The sequence below is a fragment of the Strigops habroptila genome, chromosome Z (genome assembly GCF_004027225.2).
Source record: "Strigops habroptila isolate Jane chromosome Z, bStrHab1.2.pri, whole genome shotgun sequence".
Classification (NCBI taxonomy): domain Eukaryota; kingdom Metazoa; phylum Chordata; class Aves; order Psittaciformes; family Psittacidae; genus Strigops; species Strigops habroptila.
In genome coordinates this window covers 83825406-83847781 of record NC_044302.2, presented here as the reverse complement: position 1 = coordinate 83847781, position 22376 = coordinate 83825406, and the positions used below count along the sequence as shown (strand labels likewise).

Genomic DNA, 22376 nt, shown 5'->3' with positions numbered 1-22376 from the left:
TATGGCTCTGTGGCAGGGAGTCATCATATTCAAAGGGTACAGCGTACCAAGATGGAAGTCTGTGTGGGGCTTCAGACAGTTACCCATTCTACCCTACAGTCTCAAATATTGGGGGTTATATATAAGGTTGTATTTCTTCTCTCCCCCCCCCTCCTTCCCCCAATTAGATCAGCAGCTTGTATTTTCCTTCAGAATGATGAAAACTGAATAACGGTTAATAAACATATTAATGTAAAATAAGGTTAAGTATTTTTTCAACCCTTTACTTTGCAGATATGTTTTAAGAAACAGTTTTCAGCTTTGGCCAGAATGGCCTTGTATATGAAGTCTGTGTTTTGGAGAAGCACTTTCCTCCATCACAGTTGTGCCAAGTAAGGAGATGAGCAGTTTGTTTGAACTGTGTTGTACTTGGAGTTCAAGATAAAATGAAAGTAGTTTGCTGGTGGTTTATAAAATATCTAATACAGTGTCTTGTCCTCTCCTTTCACTTCATATGCAATACTTAGTGTTTGGTTTGCATTTGGTCACCTGCGTTTGTAATGTTTGACAGTTGAGTGATAGTTTCTACTATAGACGGTGTTTAAAGTTTAAAACCCCATTCTAGAATTATTTCAAAATTAAAGGCATTCTGTCATTAAAGGAGAAATATTCAAAAGAGAAAACTTTTTACAAGTAACAATACATGTATATCTACTTTAATAAAAATGTCTAAGAGTATACTTGCATAGAGTTAAATACTTAAAGGCCTTTATTTTTTGTGGTCACTGATAGTTTATTTGTGAATATGCATTTTTGCTGCTAAACAATTATTAAAAAGGCTGGGGTTTTGTTGTTGTTGTTGTTTTGTTTTCTCCCTCCTCCCTACCTCTCCCCCAGTGAAGACTAAGAAATACTGCTCTAGGGATGGAAGACTGTCTTGGATAATTTTGTCAAGTAGCTGATGTGAAATTTGATATTGAAAGGTTTTGATGATTTTGGGGATAGCAATAATCCCTTTCACTTTATGTACACCAGTAGTCTGCCAAAGCATATATTAATTTCTAAACAGTGATTATTTTGTTTTTTATTGAAATAATTTGGCAGTTTCTTCTTTACAGTTTCTTCTGACAATTGCATATGGTCTTCAATACAGTACAAGCTCAGGTGAAGGTGTGTTTGTGTTTTTTCCAGCTTATCTAGCTATGTACACATTTTCAGTACAGCAAATTCACTATATTATGCTGTTTAGCAATTAAATCCCTCTTCACTTGGAATATTTTACCTCAGTTTAGCCTATACTGCTTGCTGCAACTTGTTTTTGTAAGCAATTGTAGTTTGATGAAGCTTGCAGTGGTTTAGAAAACCCGGTTGGCTGGATACTGATAAAGAGCTTTCTTTAAGAATGTCTGCAGGCAACAAGTTTCTCCCCATGATAAAGAAGTTTCCTACAGCTCTCATGGTGCAAGTAAAAGAAATTGCCATCACCTTTAGCTGTCTTTTAAGAGCAATAAATATTGCTATATTACTAAACTTCAGCTTGAGTTAATTTTGGTTTTGTTTAGAAAACTACGCATTTTGCAAATAGACCAGAACCCCATATAAAATGATACACAGTTTTATCAATGAGAGCAGTTGCACTCTCATCCCCATGTAAGTTTATTTTGGTTTTAGAAATGGGTAAAGGATTTGTATTTCTTTGTCTGAGAGCCTTTTCTTTTGGTGCGTGGTAGTTCTATCTTGCTGAGTATTGGAAGGAGTGTCTGAGATTGGGGTTACACAACCTTCCAACATCTCGAGTGTCTCTTTTGTCTGGGCTTCCTTCATGCAGCATTCTTGTGCAAAAATTTCAAGGCTTTAGTCTGGAGCACTGAGTCAAAGAATATGTTTCTTTGAAGGGTATGCAGACGATTTTTTTTTTTTTCCCATTACATAGTATTTAGTTTTCTGTCAGAGAATACTGTTTTGAAGAGCTTGCTACGATGGCTGCTCAGAACAAATTAAAGCAGTATCATTGTGCTGTGTTTAGTTTGTCTGGCTTCCAAAGGGTTATTCAACATGCAAATACTTGTTTGGTTTTGTAAGTCTAAATGTGCAAGCAATGTTTCTAATCAGCTAGAAAAAAATTAAAAATACAGTATATCAGTCAACAGGAGCAAGAACTTTATTTTTGGAGCTGTTTATTCGGTAGTTGTGCTTTTTAAAGACTAGATAGTGAGTATTTTCATGTTCTCATAAAACAGTACATTATCTGAACCTTTCCTGTAACACCTAAGTTAGTATCCCCCCTTATGAAATATATCTGTAGATGAAATGAATTCTTCTTGTCCTGTCTGGAAAGTGAATAAAAAAAATCATTGTAGAGTGCTTGCTTTTCTGTTCAGTCAAATGTGTCTTTCAGCATTTTTGTAATGTATCTATTACAGATTTAAGACACAAATCTTACCATATCTAACCAAGTTCTACATACAGACTGGAAAGTTGTTTCTAGTCATGAAGTTCTAGCCGAATCATTTTATCAAGTCAGAAAGGAAAAGTTTTCCTTGTCTGGAAGGCCAGTAATCCTGTGGAAATACTTTAACATCTCGATCATGCTGCAGGAGAGCTTGGTGCTTTTTCAGTACTGCCTCTTTCCACTTAGAAGATCGATGATGAAATGGAACCAGATACTCTTCTAGTTTGTGGTGTCTTGTTTATGAGGTATCTTTGAACTACTTTCATGGCTGCTTTCTCAAATTAGAAACATTAACCTGTGTTAATTTGGGACATGAACCGTGGAAAGAGCATCTGATATTCAGATACAGAGTTGTAATACACACTTTAGTTCTTGGATTGTAAAGCATCCATTCTAGGAAAATTGCTGAAACTCTTAAGTATCTTTTTGCCATACTCTGTTCTATTCAGCCTATAAAGCCAATTGGCTTATGTTTAGTGCAAAAGAAAATCTTTGCTTGATGAGGAAATAAATTTTATCCTATTACCTGTTAGTGTGAAAACTGAGTTAACAAATGAGAAGCAGCTGAGCTATAACTATTAGGAATTTCTACAAAATGCTGGCGATGTCATAATTCTGTGGCAGATGTTTTAAAAAATTAAGACTATGGTATGTAATTCTGATTACAAACATCTGAATAACTGGATAGTTTTCCCTTACAGAGTGATTTTGTAGATGTGCACATACATTCATAAAAGTAAAGGGCAGTATTTTTCTGTATAGGCCAACATCATTGTCGTGCATCATATCTTTTAAAGTTTTCACTGAGTAGTATCTTAACCAGGCAGAAGCTTATTTTAAGATTAAAATTGTAGTTTGCACTAGTGTTTTATTCTTACTCTTCTGGTTTGTATTTTTTTAACGTGCATTTTCTTAGGACCACATTTTTGTTGCCATGTCTGCTCCATTTGAAAGCATTCTTGGGTCAATTGATTCTGGTTCTCTAAGTTGGAAGCTGAGTATCTTTTTCTGTAAAGTCTGTTTCCAATACAAATTCTTACCTTTTTATCACCATTTAGTAAACACAATTATATCTTGTACTCTCCTTTGATTATTTTTTTTCCACACAGTAATATCCAACTGAAAGATGTAGTGTATCAAGTTGAATTGCTGAATTTTGTTGGTGATGGGTTCTTCTCTGTTGCATCAGGAAGTGTAAGAGCATTATTTGTCCTATAAATAACCTTAAAGGCCAAGCATATAAAGGCCAAAGCACAAATTACAGGGACAGACCTTTAGATAGAACAAGCTAAAAACAGTTTGTGAAGTAACATTAATATATTCTAGTTATGATTCAGCTTTTTAGAGATTTTAGAAAGCTTCATTTTAACTAACAGTATAGAAAAATTTTAAAAGAAACTGGTTTTGTCTGGTATTAAGCTGTGTATGTTATTGATGATGTTGAAACAGTTGAAACCTAATCAACTCTTCGCATCCCCACCAGGAAATAATGACTGTGTTACTGTTAGAAAAGAACCTTCTAAAACACATTTAAGGCTTAAAAGCTGTATGCACTAATTGAGAAAATACAGTGAACATTTAAGCTTTTAATAGCCGCAACATCCCTGATGCATAGACCTTCAGTATGCTAACACTGCATAACAGTTCTCTATTGTTCATCTCTTTAGCGAGGGTAACTGTGTCAGTTCTTTTCTTGCTTCACTACCTGCTGTGTATGGAAATTATGTACACTATTTAGCACTTGCTTTCCATTTTTAAAGTCCATGCATATTACATAGAAGCATTACATCTTGCATTAGGGTAAGGAACAGCTTTTAACAGGTCTGGCTTCTTTGTAATTTCTTAAATGCAACTTTTCTTCTAAAAAGCATGTACCAACAGGGATTTTGCTCTAAATTTGCATTTCTTGATTGGGGATTTGCTTCTGATTTTCTCCCTTATGTCTCACACCACGTGTTACTATGTGGCAAAGATCTTTCTTTATAAGAAATCACTTTCTTTATAAAGGAGATGTAAAGAATAGATACATGCATCACAGTGAAGGCAGGCATTGATTCACATGAACTCAGGATTTCTCAATATTGTTCTTAGTAGCAGACCATGCACTAGTGTGACAGTATTGTGAAATTAGTCTTTAAAACACTACTTTTTGCCTTTTTTTCACCCCCACCTTTGATGACTGTATTTTTTTTTCAATAAAGACTAAATAATTTGTTAAATTTTAACCCTTAAATGGTGTTCCATGGCTACTATGAAATAGGGAGTTAATAGGTGGTTGGGAGGTGAGAGGAAAGGAACACCCAAATGCACAATAATGAAATAAAAAAAAAAAAAAAAAAAAAAGTTAGTATTCTTTACTCTAGCTGCTGGCCCAGGGATAATGTTAGCTAGTTAAAAGTGAGTTGAAAATGGATGCTTCGTATAGTGTAGTGATAATCTCTCATGACTTCATCATAGGAAATCTTACTAGAGTTATCAAGTCTTTAGACTTTGCTGAACATCCAAATTTGAACTCAACAACTCAGACTTTAGGATATTGGCTGTCCACAGATTAGAGTATGAATTGGCCAGGGTGTAACTGCTTCACAGCAGCAGTTGCACTGCTTATGTGTAAGTAGTGTCCCAGTTCACTGCTAGGCTCTGGACATCCTGCTCCCTTGATCTTTTGCAGCTTGAACTGGTAAGAGACCTTTCTACAAAACTCAACCCAGCCACATATTTAACACAGATTGGACTGTAAAGATGATGAATTAAGTGGTGCTTATATTTGGGAACTCTACCTGGACCTTATTTGGAAAATTTCTTAATGGGTAATTTAAATGAAGCTTTGTAAGGTTTGCAGATGGGCATAAAGATGGTCAGAACTGTTAATTTTCTTCTTTCTGACAGAATTCCTGAAAAAACAGTAACTTATGAAATTCACTTAACTCATATGCTTACGATTTATTTTATAAATACAGGTAAGTTTAATGAATGTTAAAAATAAGGACTTAACTAAAAGTGGCATCAGAAACGCACAAAAAATATAGAAATTATTTCCAGTGTGCAGGAGTAGCCTTGATTTTGGCTCTCACTTAAGATATGAAAGACACCACCCTGAGCTGTTGGTTGGGGTTTTGCATGTCCATGATCAAAACTACATTTTATAGACTGTAAGTTCAAGAGTTATCTTTAGTGAATAATTCATCAGGATATTCTTGAAGTATTATGTTTAGCTTTACAAGTCAATCTGCTTATTGTGACTTACGCTAGAAATTTTAGCATAAATAGTCAGAACTGCAAACTGAATCCATTTTGTTTGAAAGAATATACGATCACTGAACTACAAGTGAACTACAGTATACTTTTATTTAACAGTATATACAAAATTGAACTAATCAGGGGATTCAATACAAAACTTTCTATTCTTCTATTGCAGGTGAGCTCTAGCTGCTGTTACTTCCATCTTCTTTAAAACTTTCTGCCTGTGGTTTGTTTTTTTTTTTGTGTTTTCCAATTAAGACACAGTTGCTTATGGTAGTGAAGTAGTAGAGTATTGCCATAACTGTAAATTATTCTAAGAGGAATCAGGTTATTTCAATTGTTCAGCTATCATCGTTTTTCTAAATACAGGTAAACTAAGACTTTCATTTTATTTGAAAGTTTATGGTCTAAAAACTTTGCTGTAGTCTTATTCTTAGCTAATTGGGTTTTTTTGCACTTTTTTTACCCTGAGGATTGTGAGGTTCTTGCAGAATGCTTGAAAGTTGTATGCTGTAGAAAACTGTATTTTTAAGTGCCTCACAGGTAATTAAAAACCCAGCCACTTGTGTGTGTGGAAGCAAAAGACATGACGACATGGAAGTTCTCAAGGTTTTGTGAGAACAGTGAATACTTAGCCATTGTGGCTGTTACAAGTAGTATCACCTCAGCAGTGAAATACAAACTGGTGAAAAGAGTTTGCTGAAGCCAACAGCATTTGTGTATGTTGGACTGTTTTGGATGCTGAGTCTTCCTTTGCATAATGCCAGTCAGTATAAAAAGTATTATAATGGACTTAGGTTGATTCCAGTAATGTGACAATTTCTGCTGCAGTTAGACCCACTTTGTATACTTTTCTTCATGACTAGTTTTTTTTTTAGTGTTTTCCATTAAACTTCCTATGAAAAGAGATTTTTTTTTTAAATAGACGGTTTCATGCAGCCATTATTATTATTATATCCTGTTTCCTGTTTACAATGTTTGCTGCTTCTTTAAAGTACGGTTCTTTCTCTCCTTTTCTCAACTTTATTAATAGTTCTGCAGAATGGTTAGATAGGAGAACACATTATGCGTTAACACCATGTTGTTCACAGATTACTGTGGTAATGCAAGGTTATTATGAAGCCTGAAAGAAAACGGTGTTCTGTATGATAGAGAGTTTCCTAAGGGCAGATATGCTTTTTTCTCCTCGTTGTCTGTAGCTGTTAGATAAATGTTGCCTGACCATGTTTAGTTCATTCTGCTCCATTTTTCCACTTTAAATTTGCATAGTAGATTCTGTTCTCTTACATTTGTTGTTTCAAAAATACCGTATTGAAGTGTAGAAACGTAAATGTTCTCATCCTGAGTTTCAGCCTAAGCAGCTGAGCACACTAAGTAAAAAACTCCTTTCACAGCAGCTCTTTTGTGGGTATTATGCAAGATGTTCTGTGCTTTGATATAACAGCTCCTAAAGAAAGTGTATTGCAACATGAATTTATACCAAAACTTTATGCACTTAGTCTGGTAAAACATGCTGGGGGTGGGGAAGACAGCAAGCTGTTGGAAACTCCTATAAAGTACAGAAAACTTCTGCTTTCCCTCCTTTCTAACAAGTGTAAACTATTGAGGTTAAGTAGGTGGGGCAACCGGAAGTAATTACTAAGGCCAGTGGCATTTTTGCGGTTTAATAAAGGCAGAGGCTAATTATTCAGTTTTTATTTAAGTGAAATGATGCCAAAAAGGAGGTTCCTGCACAGCAGCTGCACTCCTTCAGTGTTACCCTAATTTACCACAGACACAACTGTCACAAACAGAACTTTTAAACTTGATATATAGCCACGAAAGTAAGGAGCCCTTTGTCTGGAGTGCATGCAGAAGAACTCCTTTATACAAATCAACCGGCAGATGACGGACAATGATGAAAATTTGATTCTTTGAAGTCATAATGGTCATTGAAATGTGTGAAATTCTGGTATTGAAAAGAGAGCGGCTAGCAAGACTCTAAATCCTGGGTGGTTGCTGGAAGCTTGCTGGGAGGTTTTTCTGTGTTTTGACATCAACTTCCCATTGCTTGTTCCCTGTTTCCTTTATTAAAAAAAAAAAAAGGGGTGGGGGGTGCTTAACAGTAGATAGTTGATAGTGGTTATATACAGTTTTAGTCTATGCATGGAAAGAAATGTCATAGGAGAAATATGAGTCCTTTATGCGCACCTGACCAATCTATTCAAAAACACTTATTTTCAGAGATACTTTCATTAGTTTGTCTTTTCGCTTGAATTACAGAGTTCCATTTCTTGTCCCATTTGGAATTTGGGCTGTTAGTGGAGTACTTAAAAGAAGGAAATTCTTGATTCCTTTAAAAGTCATGCTTTCATTGACACGGCCTCTATGAACCAGTTTTTTCCCTGCTGGATAGCACGTGCATCGTATTACTCTTTCCAGAACAGCTTTACAAAGCTTTCTACTATGACAAGTGTTCTTAAATAGTGTAAGTTATAATAAAGACAAAACCTCCTCTTCTTTTGTAAGCAATTTGATGTGATTTCTGCTACTTAAAAAATAAGTGGTTTGACCCTCTTAGCTTATTCCAAGAAGAGTCAAAGTGCCTCAAAATAAGTATTTTAATTAAAAATAAAAATAAGAGACTGCTGTTAAAATATCCCCCCTTCTGTATATTAAGAAAAACGGAATGTCAAAATGCAGCTTTTAGATGATAGCTTGTGTTAAAAATGTGAAGCAGGTTGTTAATTTCTAGTAAAGCAAACCTATACAGTTCAAATCTCCAGCCTTTCATAATGTCACCTTATTATTTAGACTTGTGAATGCTGAACACTTCACTAATATTTTAATATGCTAATATTGCAAAATTCAAGTATGGAACACTTGAAAAAAAGAGATAGTAATGTGAAACTAGCTGTCAAAAACATCTTTGTTTTGGAAAGTTGGTTCACAGGTAGTTTCAATGAGAACTTGAACTCAGAACAAAGAACTGAAGACCCAGTAAAGAGTTCAACCCAGTGCAGCATAGTTCTTTTCAAGTATTATATTGTTTTAATGGCATCTTAGAGCGGGAGCTTTAGCCCATTGAAATGTCGCTTAAAGGACAGGTTCTTCTGTCACTAGCTGGAGCTGTGTGGATGAAATGATCACAATAGAGTGTTGTAATGCATTTTAAAAGTGTGAGAAATCAGTTTGTCTAGACTAAGAGTGCGCCTACAGGGAATAGGAATTTTAGAGCTTCTGTGCTCTTTAGGTGTCAAGTATGTGATAAATGCCAAGCCTTTTTATTCCATATCTTTGGCAACAGCTCAGCTATGCTACAGTATCTTACATGTGTACAGCAAGCAAAACCAGTGATTTTATGTCAGGACAACTTGGGCTTCAGAAACCAGAAACTCATTGTCCTAACAACTGTCTGTTCAATTGCCAGACTCAAAATGGGGAAGATATCAATAAATGATTGCTAGATTCCCAGAAGGCACGGAAACTTTAGCTATAATGAATCAAAGTATGAAGAGCTAGCAACACCATGTAGATATTTGAGTTTTAGAAAGTAGGCAGGTTTTAGTTTTCACACTGAAAAGATTTTTATAGGATGAATCTTACGTTATTAGTGAAATAACTTTGATTTGGAGCCAACTGAGTGCCCAAAAAACCATGGCTTGAAGGGACTTACGGTTTGTCTGCAGTTTTGGTTGTATTTTCATCCAGATGAACAAGTCTAGGCATTTCTTTACTACAGTTACTTCATAAGTAGAGTATTTGCTGGTTTTTAGATTGTGTTCCGTGTGTACTGGTGTGTAGTATTTTTATGGTTCTCTGATGTGGAGACTTCCAAAGAGGAAACTGTATATGTCCATATGGTATTTAACATAGTATCTTATTTTAATAATTACGAGTAATTCTGGAACAATTAAAAACCCTCTAAATCTGAAGCCTAAAATTCGTAATGAATGTACAAGTTACTGGGAATAGTAATAATAATAAAAAAAAAAATCATAATTTTGAGCTATTTTGAAGCCTGCATATTTTGAGGTATTTGATGATAACAAGTACAGAATTTTTGCATGTAGCAAATAATTTCAAAGGGGAAAAATAATTTTTTGTGAATGTGCTTACATTTTCGAAATAAGCATGTTTATTAAATACAGAAGTAAAGGCTAATGTAATAGCCTGTTCATATTAACAGGCAAGCTGAAACATTGAAGCTGCACCAAACTTTACTGCAGGTAAAAATCTTTTCGTTAAACAAAGCACTTTGACAATTCAAGTAAAAAAACTTTAAGCTATTGCCTTCTAACACTGTGGTTTAAGCTTCAGCAGTTCAGAAATGCCAGTCTGGCAGGACGTATTTTACATACATGTTGCAACGTTCCAGTGGCTGGTAGTGGTTCTTTTTCATAGCACTGCTAGACTCATATTAAAAATAAACATTACTTGGTCCTGATGAAAGCATTTATAATGGAACTGTTAAGATATTTTGACAGTTTCTTTTGGTAGTCTGGGTAGAAGTGTCAGAAGTTGGAAAATTAGTGTGCATGCTTGTTTGTTTCCCCTGCTGTTCTAATTGCGAATACAAGTCAAATGCTTTAAACTTGCTTCCTTGTGTAGTTTTGAGGGACTGACCTCCCAAAATTTATTTTTTGAAGTAAAATGAAAAATGAGACTTGCCTCATTTTGAAAGATAATCTGGTGACAGCACCAAGAGCTTTTAAGTTTGCCACAAAACAAAATCCCATGAAGTTAGTAGCTACAGACATGCAAAGCCACAGTGTTTTATTTAAACTTGTTTGCCTTTTAATTCAAGTCATGGCAGTACTGGTGAGATGAGTTCAATATGCCCAAAGTTTTGCTGCACTTTTTTGGACTTTTACCAGTTTACTATTTGTTCCTGGAGAGTGGAGTGAAGGAGTGGGGAGGCAAGGAGGGAGACCAAGGAGCTCCCACTGGCCTTTTAAGTGTGAAAGGAACAGGAGTAGTTTAGCATCCTTAGAGATGGATTTGATGTTTGATTTCACTCTTTCCTAGGGTGAACTGACAGGTTAATTTTATGTAATTACTGTTTAGTTTTTAGCGAGAAAGTTCACCTTGATTATATCAGATGCTGCTCAGGGTAATTTTTCACAGCAATTCTTGTGAGGTTTTTTCCCTATCTTATTCTTTGTTAAAGTGAGTTAATATTTTTAGGCTGGTTTTGTGATCCTTCAGTTTTTATCTTTGTTAGGTTTATTTGTGAGGACTCACAAGCCAAACCTTAGTAGAGGAGGGCATCCTACTACTGACTGTATACAATGTTACAATGCCTGTGTTTTTTGTTTTGGGTTTGGTTTTTTTTTTTCCTTTGAAGTTTGAGATCTCCTGAGTCCTTTTGTCCTTCACAGAAATACTGAAGAATGTTACCAGTACCAAATGTTCCTCTCTTGAACATCAGAAAAATTTACTCTCAAAAACCGATATTCGTAGCTTGAAACACGAGGGGGTCAATTTTATGTACTAACAGAGAAATAAGAAAGCTGATTTCTAGCACCTGCTCTGCACTCTTATTAGAACATTGTGTGAAAGATAACCTATTGCCTCTTCCTTCATGCTAAGCATAGTTTCTTGCGTCAGTGTGGATGTTGGTGCCTCTTAATTATCTACAGACTTAAGCCCAAGTGAAAGCCCTTACACTGCAGCACATAGTTGGCTGGCTAAGAGCTTGGTGAATAGACCTGTTCGTATAAAGTTTAGATTGCTAATGGTAAAATAAAAAATTGGCGATTTGGTGATATTTCATGCTCTAATATTTTCTTTAAGGGAGAAAGAAGAGTATATATATTTCCACATTTTCTTTAGCTGGTGCAGGTTGGAGCAGTCTTGTCTTTGCAGCTGGAGTGAGAGGATGGGAGGGAATGTCCTGTCTGTCCTCTGGCACTAGCAAGTTGTGTAGCCTGGAGATGAGCAAGTTCAGGTAAATGATCTATGCAAAACCTACTTCAGCCAGGGAAGGCAGGATGACAGCAGCCCCAGCATGTATCAGCTTCACTTTTATATAACTGGACTCATAACGTATTTTTCTGCTTTTTTTTCCTTTTTCCTTTTTCTTTTTCTTTTTCTTTTTCTTTTTCTTTTTCCTTTTCTTTTTCTTTTTCCTTTTCTTTTTCTTTTTCTTTTTCTTTTTCCTTTTCCTTTTCCTTTTCCTTTTCCTTTTCCTTTTCCTTTTCCTTTTCCTTTTCCTTTTCCTTTTCCTTTTCTTTCTCTTTTCTCTTTTCTCTTTTCTCTTTTCTCTTTTCTCTTTCTCTTTCTCTTTCTCTTTTTCTCTTTCTCTTTCTCTTTTTTTGTCTTTCTCTTTCTCTTTCTCTTTCTCTTTCTCTTTTCTCTTTCTCTTTCTCTTTCTCTCTTTCTCTTTCTCTTTCTCTTTCTCTTTCTCTTTCTCTTTCTCTTTCTCTTTCTCTTTTTCTTTTTCTTTTTCTTTATCTTTTTTGCTTAAAAAGTAAAAATAAAGCATGAAATTATGTAAAAATACATAAGCAATATTATTTTACAAGCCTTTTATGTAAACTCTTTTTTAACAAGTTCCACTGTGTTTTTCACAGGATATCACTGCTTTAACTGGTGTTCCAGATGAGCATATCAAAACCAGGAAAGTGCACATTTTTGTTCCAGCACGTAATGCAATGCAGTCAGGAGTTAACAATACAAAGAAATGGAAGATGGAATTTGATAACAGGGAGCGCTGGGAGAACCCTTTAATGGGCTGGGCATCTACGTGAGTAGTTACTGAATTTGGAAATATTTTTCTTCTGTATTTGGCTCTTACTAATCATGTAAATTTTAAGTTTGAAATATCCTTTTTACCGTAAACCTACTGTGTTTAAACAGTACTTACAGTAAATGGTTGAGTTTGTTAGTCATATGATTAATGATTTGTTACATTTAAAAGCAGATTTTAGTTCACAACATCATCTGGAAGAGTTTGAAAAAAGCATTAACAACCACAAATTTCAAGGATTACATTTGTGGTGATGTTATTGTATGGCAGCATCAGGGAAAGAAGGTTGTTAGTTACCTGAAGCAGTAAATGCTGCTCGGGTGTAAGTTGCATCTTTTAAATTTGGTTAAGCATAATACAACAATACTTAGCTTCTGGACTTTTTTATTTTTTTTGATTTATAAAATACGTGTATCCAGAAGTACTAATTCAGAATAACTCTGAAATCGTGTCTTCCTATGTCTTGGTTTCCCATAAAAGTTGAGGAGGCTCACCACCTATAACATCTCGGTTGTATTGGTATTGCAAAGCATTAGAGAAGCCAAGCTCAACTATCATTAGATGAGAAAAAGTATTAAATATGAATTAAAGTACTAATTTTACTAAAATAGTATGTTAAAATAGCTGTTTTAAAATCTTAAGCCTGTGTATAACAATGGCCTCATCTTAAGCATATCCTGCAGTTTTTCACCATTTCATCTTAAGCATATTTAAATTCTTGTTGAGAGAGTAAGATGTCAGTGACTTAATAAATGTATGCCTTGGATGACTCACCTACTGCAAGCAGCTACTCTATTTAGCAAGTAATAATGAGGTTGTTTCACAGCACCTAGATTAATTAAGTGATAGACTGTTGACCAGCAATACACCTTTCCCTCCTGTCTTGTGTGCCCCCCAAGTGTCTAGTCACTGAAATCTGTTTATACCTCTGCACAGATTATCACAGTGTAGCAGGTGCTGGTAACACCTGCTTTAGTCCAGGTTGAATTTAACATTTTTTCTAATCCCGCTTTCCTTTTTAGCTGACTTTAACCTCCCCAGACAAATTACTTTCTGGGTGGGATTTTGCATTATCTCAATCAAAACAATGGCTTTTAACCTTTCTAACAGTTAAAACCATTTGTGCTAAATAAACCATCCAGAAAAATGAACCATGGTATTAAGGGCTTACCTGTATGTTAAATTGTCCCGGAGTGAGTTTACTGTGGGAATTTAAAAATGAATAGCTGTTTTGAATGACTCCATCTCCGCATGTGTTTTTATTTTGGGGTGGAAAAAGGATATTTCCTGTGTAAGCAAGCTCCAGGTAGGCCAAAAGCAAGTGCTGTGTTGAAAATTGACACTGCTAGGTAAAGGGTTTTGTAAACTAGTTTGTTCATTTTTTGAGGAATTCTCACAAAAACTATTAGTGTACATTCTGGTAATTTCAAATTCTCATTCAACATCCAGAAATGCCTAAGAAGAGTTTCTTCTTTTCAGAATTAATTTCTGCAAAGAACAATTCTAACTTAGAAGTTTTCCCATTTACTTTTGAATAATGTAATGGGATTAGTGGATTAGAGCCCTTTAGAGTCTAGGGATTAGAGTTCTTTTCCTCTGAACTCAATATACTTATTTACCTCTAGGTCTTTGCTATATTTCTGTCATTTTAGAGTCTTCTTGACTTTTTTTTTTTTTGTTCTTTTGCATTTGCTGTTTCTTGTATATATTTTTTTCCCAGTGAAAATTATTCAGTTGAAGATCTAAATAAAATGGACCTGTGGTTTGTTTGGTTTTGGTTTGGTTTGCTGGGTTGTTTTGTTTTTTTTTTGTAATGTGGAAGTTTCATTACAGGAATGCCTATGGATAGTTCTTGAGCACGTCTTTTACTATAAAGCTGTGAACAAAGAAACATGGGAAATGCATGGTTTCCATTGTACAAGATCTCATAAGAGAACAAAATGGGGAATCCGAGTTTGTAGTGACTGAGAAAGTTTAGGGCAGGCATAGGAAATCCTGCAGCACTGCTATTGCTGACACTATTGGGACATCATGCTGCCCATCCTGAGCTCAAGTCTGCTCACAGATTATCACAAATTTAAACACATGGATAGCTCATTTATGGGAAGAAATTAAAAAAACAAAAAGAAAGCTGCATTTAGATTGCATGAGAGATGATCCCACATGAAAGCAGAACAAATAATTTCTGCACAGTCCTCGTTTCCAGACTGCCTCTGTCCTGGGAAGTTTTCGCCAAACTTGCAGTACTGAACAGGCACTCATCCCTCAGTACACTTCAGACTTAAACTTCTTAGTTCCCTCTTAGTAGTGTTGAAAAGATTTTTCCAACCCCAATCATGAAAGAGAAGAATGAGAAGCAAAAGTTGTCACAGTATTGCAATATATTTGGGTCACTTGCTTCTCCAATGATTGCATCATGGAGTAATTCTTAGTTTCTAATTCTCCTTACTGCCTTTATAAGAGAGATCTTTAAATGTCTATGAGACATCTTAGTGGCTTGTGAAAGTGTAATTTCTGCCTTTATCCTTTTGTTATTTTTCTGGTTTGTTGGGGAATATATTGGATATAGAGCAAACTCCATTTTTCCATTGTACGTCAGACAAAATTACATTGTCTTTGCTGGAAGCTAGATTCCCCCTCTTCCCCTCCCCCTTCGCCAGCCACAAGCTTTGTCCTTTATTGTAGAGAGTTCAGTGTATCTTTGGTTGCTTTTTCTCTTCATTTACCCTTCTAGCTTCAAAGAGAGAACAGTTGAGAGGCAGCTCCTTCAATAGTTTGTTGCAATTTGGTCTTGTCATCCTGGTTGTCTCCGAGACTCATGTGCAGTGTTATCTCAGGAAAGCATTACCTAATCATTGTGCTGCTACAACCAGTATCTTTATTTCTCTGAAAGTTTTGTAGATTAATTTTTAGAAACCCTTTTTTTTCCATCCTTTGTCATTGTTCTTAAATTGAGCCTTTATAGCAGCAAAAACAGCAGTTTGTTTTTTTAACTGAGATTTTAATTTATTTTTTTTTCCCCACAGAGTTCTTTGATTCCATTCAAAATGCAGTTGAGGAATAACTAATCATCTAAAACTGACCACTGTGTATGTAGTTAGTTAGCAGTTTTCATTTCTGAGCTTCATTTTCAGTAGTGGCCTTCGATCTGCTTGCTGTACTGGAATGATCTGTGGAGGTCATGTGACCTCAGACAAAGCTGGACTCTTGAGGCTTTTTATGTACTTTTCAGTCTCTGATTAATTCCTGCTCTGATCACTTGGATATTCTGGTCTTTTCTGTTTAAGACTGTTCTTCCCCTAGCGGCTCTACAGACTCCAGGTCTCCTTGAAATCTTCAAAATTACCTTAAGCCTCCTGGTCTTCCAAAAAGAGACAACTTTAAAATAAAAAAATTATTGCAGAGCACTTACAATAACCTTAGCAGGTGGTTAGACATGTTTGTCTAATAAAAAACTTAAAACATTAATTTCTGCAAGGAACTGGGAGAAAAGTTTAACAGACTGAAAGACTGAAACAGTACTCTGCAGAGTGTAAGTGTTAATCCTGGAAATAATGAATGGCTTGTGAGGTGGTGTATTACAAAAAGTGGTGTAATAAAGCATTTGACTAGCTTTTGAGATACAGATATAATTATTTTTTATTTCAGATGTGCTTAAAATTTGTCATCCGATTTCTTACAGAGCTGATCCTTTATCCAACATGGTTCTTACTTTCTCTACTAAAGAAGATGCCATTGCCTTTGCTGAAAAAAATGGTACGTATTGTACATATTGGGTATGAGGTATTCATCTTTCTGTAGACAATCTTTATCTAACAACAGAAGAAGTACAGAATAAGGCAGCTTTCCTCTATCCACAATATTGGCAGACCATTAGTGCTCTGCTTGAAGAGGTGGAAAAGTAAGGGTGAGGAGGATGTTTCCTTGGGTGCTAAAGGCATTGAGTCTAGGCTTTCTACTTTCTGGAAAAATGTTCCAGCTTCTTGGCATTCCTGTTGCGATGCTTTTGCCAGTATCTGTGATTTGAATGAGAACTGAGCCTGCTCAGGTCTTGGAGAAAAATTGATATTAATCCTGTATTTTTAGGAGTATCCTAGGCTAGGGGTCCTGGCTACATGCCAGAGGGATTTCTGTCTGAAGGCTTAACATGAGCATCTGGATTCTAGTTAAGGAAAGACTGTCAGAACCCTTGTGAATACTAATGAGTGATAATCAGAAAAAGTAAAATTAGGTGACTACCAAGTAAGCATGTTGGACTTCAGTTTTAGTTGGACTTCAGGTTGGAAGGGGCCCATAAGGACCATCAAGTCCAACTCACTGCTGCTTGCAGTGCTTAGGACTACCTAAAACTAAATTGTATGACTAAGAGCATCATCCAGACACTTCTTGAACTCTGATAGTGTTGGTGCTGTGGCTGCTTCCCTGGGGAGCCTTTTCCAGGGACCGACCACCCTCTCAGTGAAGAAACTTTTCCAAATATCCAGTCTGAACTTCCTCTGATGCAGCTTCATTCCACTTCCTTGTGTCCTGCCACTGGTCACCAGAAGGAGAAGATCAGCACTTCCTCCTCCAATGCCCCCTTGCAGAAGCTGTAGATTGAGGAAGTTATATCTAACTCTTCCCACGTACATTACTAAAGTCTAAGCACTTACACTTGATGGTCGTTCATATTTGAGAAAAAGGTGGTAGAAAAAGGTGGCCAGTGTAATTACTTAATATCTTTAATGCTAATGATGTATTAGAACTTTATCTGTAAACATGTTTGGTTATTTAGACTTGTATTTTCTCACAGAATTATGGTACCACAAGCAGTATCCATAATTTCAGCCTTTTGAATATTCATCAGTCCTTTTATGTGACGGTATGAATTTTTCTCTGCATTTTTGGGGTTTTGTTTTGGGTTTTTTTAAATCAGTAATATTTTCCTTAAAGGCCTAGGCCTGATGTTTAGTGCTTGTGGATGTGAGGAAGATTAATTGCACTGAGTTAAAGCCAGAAATAATGCACATGGAATGTAAGCTTCTTCAGAAGCCTTCCCTGTGGTCTGCAGCTTTCAACTGCTAGATAGTAGATTCCTGATCAGACCAAATTGTGTAAAGTTCTTATATGGCTTATGTTGTACACTCAAAAAACAGGGGGAGTCCATTAACTTATACAAATAAGAAGCTAAACCATTTAATGTGCAATTTATGTGCACTTTTTAATGGTAAAGGCTAGAATTGAATTCCTCTATTCCTCTTTGGATCTTTTTTTAATTTTATAATCTTAATTTTATTGAAAAATAAATTGTATTCAATTTTGTAAATTAATAGAATCATCATATATGCATTGATATTAATGCATATATGATTGATATTTGATTAATAACAAAATTGCACCAATTACTGTGCAATTTTACTAGTAGTCTGTAATGTTTTACAAACAGATACGAAATTTAGAAGAATCTAATGTTGCTTTACTTTTCTTGGGAAATTCAGCCTAAAAGGGGAAAAAACCTGAATCCTGGCTTATATAGCACTATATTAACGAGCTAGTTACGTCATCTCTTTGAACATGTTGTATTTTGTCCTTTTGAAATGAAGATTCAAGTAAAATACTTGATTTGTTCAGTGTGGAAAGTTTAGGTAGTAATGAATCTCCATTGAGCAGGAAAACTACAAAGAAATTCTACCATCTGAACTTAAGGCTTATTATTCTATTTTATTTAAGGTGGCGTGGTTTTATGTGTATGATATGTGCATAGTATTTTCTGTAGTAAAAGCTTCAGGATCAGATGTAGCTGGAAATACAATTTCTCAATATTTAGCTCTGCAGTTAGAGAGGAATGAGAAGGTTAGCTACACATTTACATTGGAACTTCTAAACTGAGGTGTTACTGAAACATGTCTAAGTCTAGGAACACAAATTCTTGCCTCTCAGTCCTTCCCATATGAATCACCTAAGTTTTCCATTACAAAATTCTTTGAGAACCTGAAATTTAGTTTCTGCAAATCCCAGATATTGCAAGTGTTCTGCTACGATTGGAAAACCCAAGGCTTCTTTCTCGCGTAAGAATTTCAGGAACCTGAGGCAAGCTATCTTTCTGCCTGCCCCATCTGATGTGTTTTCAAATGTTGGGTTAACAGCACTGAATACTGTAAAGGGAGAGATCTCTGTCCAAAATATGACAGCTGAGGATGGCCTGAAGTCAAGGCAAGGAGGAAGCTCTTGTAACTGGATGAACTTGAGAGCCTGTCAACCTAAATTCTTTTTTGCGCTGTCTGATATCACTAAGGCAGTTTTTAAAAACATGCTGCTTTAGTAACAAGGATGGAGAGGTTTAATACTTGCCTTTCAGTCTGGTGATGAGGTTGTTCTTCCAGAGACGATGAAATCTGCTTTCTATGTACTTGGTTTGTATGACAGGGTTCTGGCAAGAATAACCTCCCTCACTGTTGTCGTATTTTTATAAAAGTGACCTCTGCTCTCTGTCATGAACAAGCTAAGGTGCCTCACTGTAGTAGACTGTTCCTGTCACATATGGTGACCTCTTGCAGTACAAAGTTAGATGTAACTAACTTTGTGGATTTTGGATAGGTATTGCAGCCCAAGTCATTGTGCTGGCAGTTGTGAATCTCTTTTGGAGGCACTCAGCTCCTCTTGATCTAGTATATAAAAAGATGAAGCAATAACTTGGGGCTGTAGATTCCATTCCAGCAGCCAAACGCCTCGGTGTTAGGTGTTATAATACTGAATGTTGCAATACCAAAGTCTGTCCCAGGATCTAGTTCTGGCTGTTTACTCAAGCTTACATTTTTAATCAGAACAGGAGGCAAAAGCCAGTGCTCTCACAGATGGAAAGAATATGTTTTTAAAACCTCTGTTCCAGTATTTTTTACGGACAATAGTTAACTTGTAAATTAATGTTGGTTCAGCCTAATAAACATGATGTTTGTGTGACATGTGAATACACAAAATTGTGGCACAAAATTGTGTATCTTACGAAACATGTTTTAAGGTGTAGCTGTATCTTGAGTATTTTCTGTGAACATTTTAAATGTAAAAATTCAGATATGTGTTAAACCGTTTAGGACTTACCAAGTTCTTGTTTTAAAACTAGGGAAGAAAAGTATCATCAGTACCAGTTAAAACTGCATACTTAACCACTTCTAGCTTCAACTCAAGTATCTCAACTTTGAGTGAAATGTTGCAGCTAAAGAGACCAAACTTTGGAATACTGAGTGCTGCCCTGGCACCTTTCCAGGCACCTGGAGGCTGCAACCAATTTGCATTTTGATTTACATAAACACTAATGTCTCCACCTCCTCCTTTCTGACATTTTTTAGCATTTCTCTTGCTTAACTATCACGTAATTTACTTGTCTTCTATCACTTCATTCTCTTTCCTTTTACTCCTAATCTTTCATGTTCTTATAAAAATGTTAAGTATTAAACTCCTTTCTAATGCTGAAGTTTTTAATTTGCACTTCCTTTCTTTGGTCCTCCCACCCTTATATTTTCTCTAGCTTTCCAAGGTCTCCATTCTCTCCCAGCCTTACGGTGAGGATGGTGAGGTGCTGGCACAGGTTGCCCAAAGAAGTGGTAAATGCTCCATCCCTGGCAGTGTTCAAGGCCAGGCTGGACAGAGCCTTGGATGACATTGTCTAGTATGAGGCATCCCTGCCAATGGCAGGGGTTTGGAACTAGATGATCTTAAGGTTCTTTCCAACCCAAACCATTCTATGATTCTATGTTTTTTCCATGTTTCCTTGTCTTTATTTTCATTTCCTGTCCAAGCATACACAGAGCTTTAGTGCCTCCATGATGCTATGGACTTGTGGAACCATGAACTGGCAGGACAGTCAGTGTTCGCTCTTGAGCTTTTCACTGATGACTGTCAAGTTTTTTGCAGGAGTAAAGAACATGGAAGTATGTAGTATGGTGAACTCTCATCAACTGAGAGAACGGGCATATGTTACATCTATGGCATTTCAGTATTCTCTGCTGCCAGCTAGAAAGGAATAAAGTAGTGAATGCCAACATGGAGAAAAAGATTAAAGTTAAAAGGTTTACACTGTATTCGTTATATATTGTATGCTAAAAGTATTTAGAATTCTCTTTGTTTCTTCTCTTCCCCGCCCCCCCCCCCCCCCTTCCCATGTAACCTCCAGGCTGGAGCTATGATGTTGAAGAAAAGAAGATTCCAAAACCTAAATCCAAGTCTTATGGTGCAAACTTTTCTTGGAACAAAAGAACAAGGGTGTCTACAAAATAGGTTGGCATTGGCTATCTGACTGTGAATGAAGTCAGCTGTGCTATATTTATAGTCCATGTATAACACATCTCTTAATCTCCTAATAAATTTGACCTTTAAACTACAGATGCATCTTGTGATGTCTATTTAAAATGTTTTTGATGTGTCCACTTGAACCTGTTACAAACTTCCCTATAAATAGAGATTTCATACTTCTAAAAAATTGCTGTACTAGGAATCTAGCAAAAGGAATGTTTAAAATCAGCTGCAACTTTAAAGATTATGGTTGATCTTTGATGATAATTTTATATTCTGTCTTGCTTGAATTTACCAGCTTTGCATATATGAATTCTCTCAATAGAAGCTGTTTTTTTTTCTTTCTATACAAGAGATGTTTGTCAATTGAAGAGCAAAGTATGATATATAAAACTTAACATTTGAGTATAACTTGGACTATTATGTATAAGTGTATATTTTATAACCTCCTCTCTGCCCAGATTAATATTCCAGAAGCATTCGTTACTGAAATAGAGAACACTGGGGTTTATGTTGGATATAGGTGAGATTTAGTCCAAAAGATTTAGATTGCAAGGTTTTATCTTTGATGTTCTTCTGAAGTGAAACTCAGACAGTTAAATATTCACAGATTAAGTCAGAAGAGTGTCGAGTGCCTCACACAGCATCAGCATATACTAATTATATAATTATAGTTCTGTTTTTTTAATGCTAGTTACACGTTTATCTGTGTTGAGGTTTCCTGTTGACTAACAAGAGATGTCGTGATAGCATCTCAGCCTTCACATCAAATATATAGCCTAAACTCAGTTAATAGCCTAAACTCAATTAATGATTTGCAAATCATTAATTTTAATAAGGCAAAATACAATGTTTGGAATTCTTGGTTACATATCTTTGGCTTTTGATTTATTCACTTTTCACTTTGACTTAACAAGTAGAGATATCAACGCATGATCAGTGAAATCTATTACGAACTGAGGGAGGATACACCTTTTCTGTATGCAACCAAGAGTTTTATTCCAACTGTTACAAAAGAAGCAGTTGAGACAGCTCTCTCTACATAGATCTAAAGAATAGTGTAAGTGCTGTGCACTAATTCTAGCTGAAAGAAAGCATGCAACTACCTTGTATTGTCCAGATTTTATTATACTCTTGTTCCATATAAATATAGCTGCCCTATATGCCAGCTAACATTTGTTGAAATCGTTGGTTTTGACCCAGTTTCAGTGTAATCAGCCACTTGGCTGATGTCACTATTTTTGTATCACAGACAAGAACTGTTATTCCAATTCATCTTCCTATTGAATTTTGAATGATACATTGTGCAGTGAAGCCTAAAGTCCTCCAAGAATGCCAAAGTGCACCAAACTGGAATTGTAACAGTCCAGAATCTGATGCGTCTTTGTATTCCAGCTAAGCTCAATATTCTGATCTTATGAAAAAGACAGTAATAAAAAAAGCCATTCATTGGTTTGGGTTTTTTCTTCTTCTTTTACAAGTAGCAAGATCTTAATTTAAAGGTCTTCAAGCTTTATAAGATTGTCAACATTAAAATTTAAAAGTGTTTGGATTTCTAATGCAAAAGATGCAGAGCTTCGTTTTTGAAATTACGTAGTCCAGGGAAACTGATGCATAGCATTATCATTGGACACCAAATATATGAAATTGATGTATGTTAATCTATACTTCTCTTAACTAGAATCAGTTCTAGAGCACAGTTTC

At 35.8% G+C, this 22376-nt stretch overlaps 1 protein-coding gene across 2 annotated transcripts in view; it reads left to right on the top strand.

The window, feature by feature from the left end:
• NDUFS4 (NADH:ubiquinone oxidoreductase subunit S4) overlaps positions 1–20762 on the top strand; it is a 49114-nt gene extending 28352 nt beyond the window's left edge. Inside the window, exons 3-6 of one of the 2 annotated variants that reach the window (XM_030511776.1) lie at positions 12229–12401; positions 16087–16160; positions 17197–17265; positions 20554–20762. In XM_030511776.1, the coding sequence (XP_030367636.1) occupies positions 12229–12401; positions 16087–16160; positions 17197–17225 (276 nt within the window). In that variant the 3' untranslated portion in view covers positions 17226–17265; positions 20554–20762. The remainder of the gene's footprint in view (positions 1–12228; positions 12402–16086; positions 16161–17196; positions 17266–20553) is intronic. The other variant, XM_030511775.1, reaches the window with a different exon arrangement.
• Positions 20763–22376: the final 1614 nt, after the last annotated feature.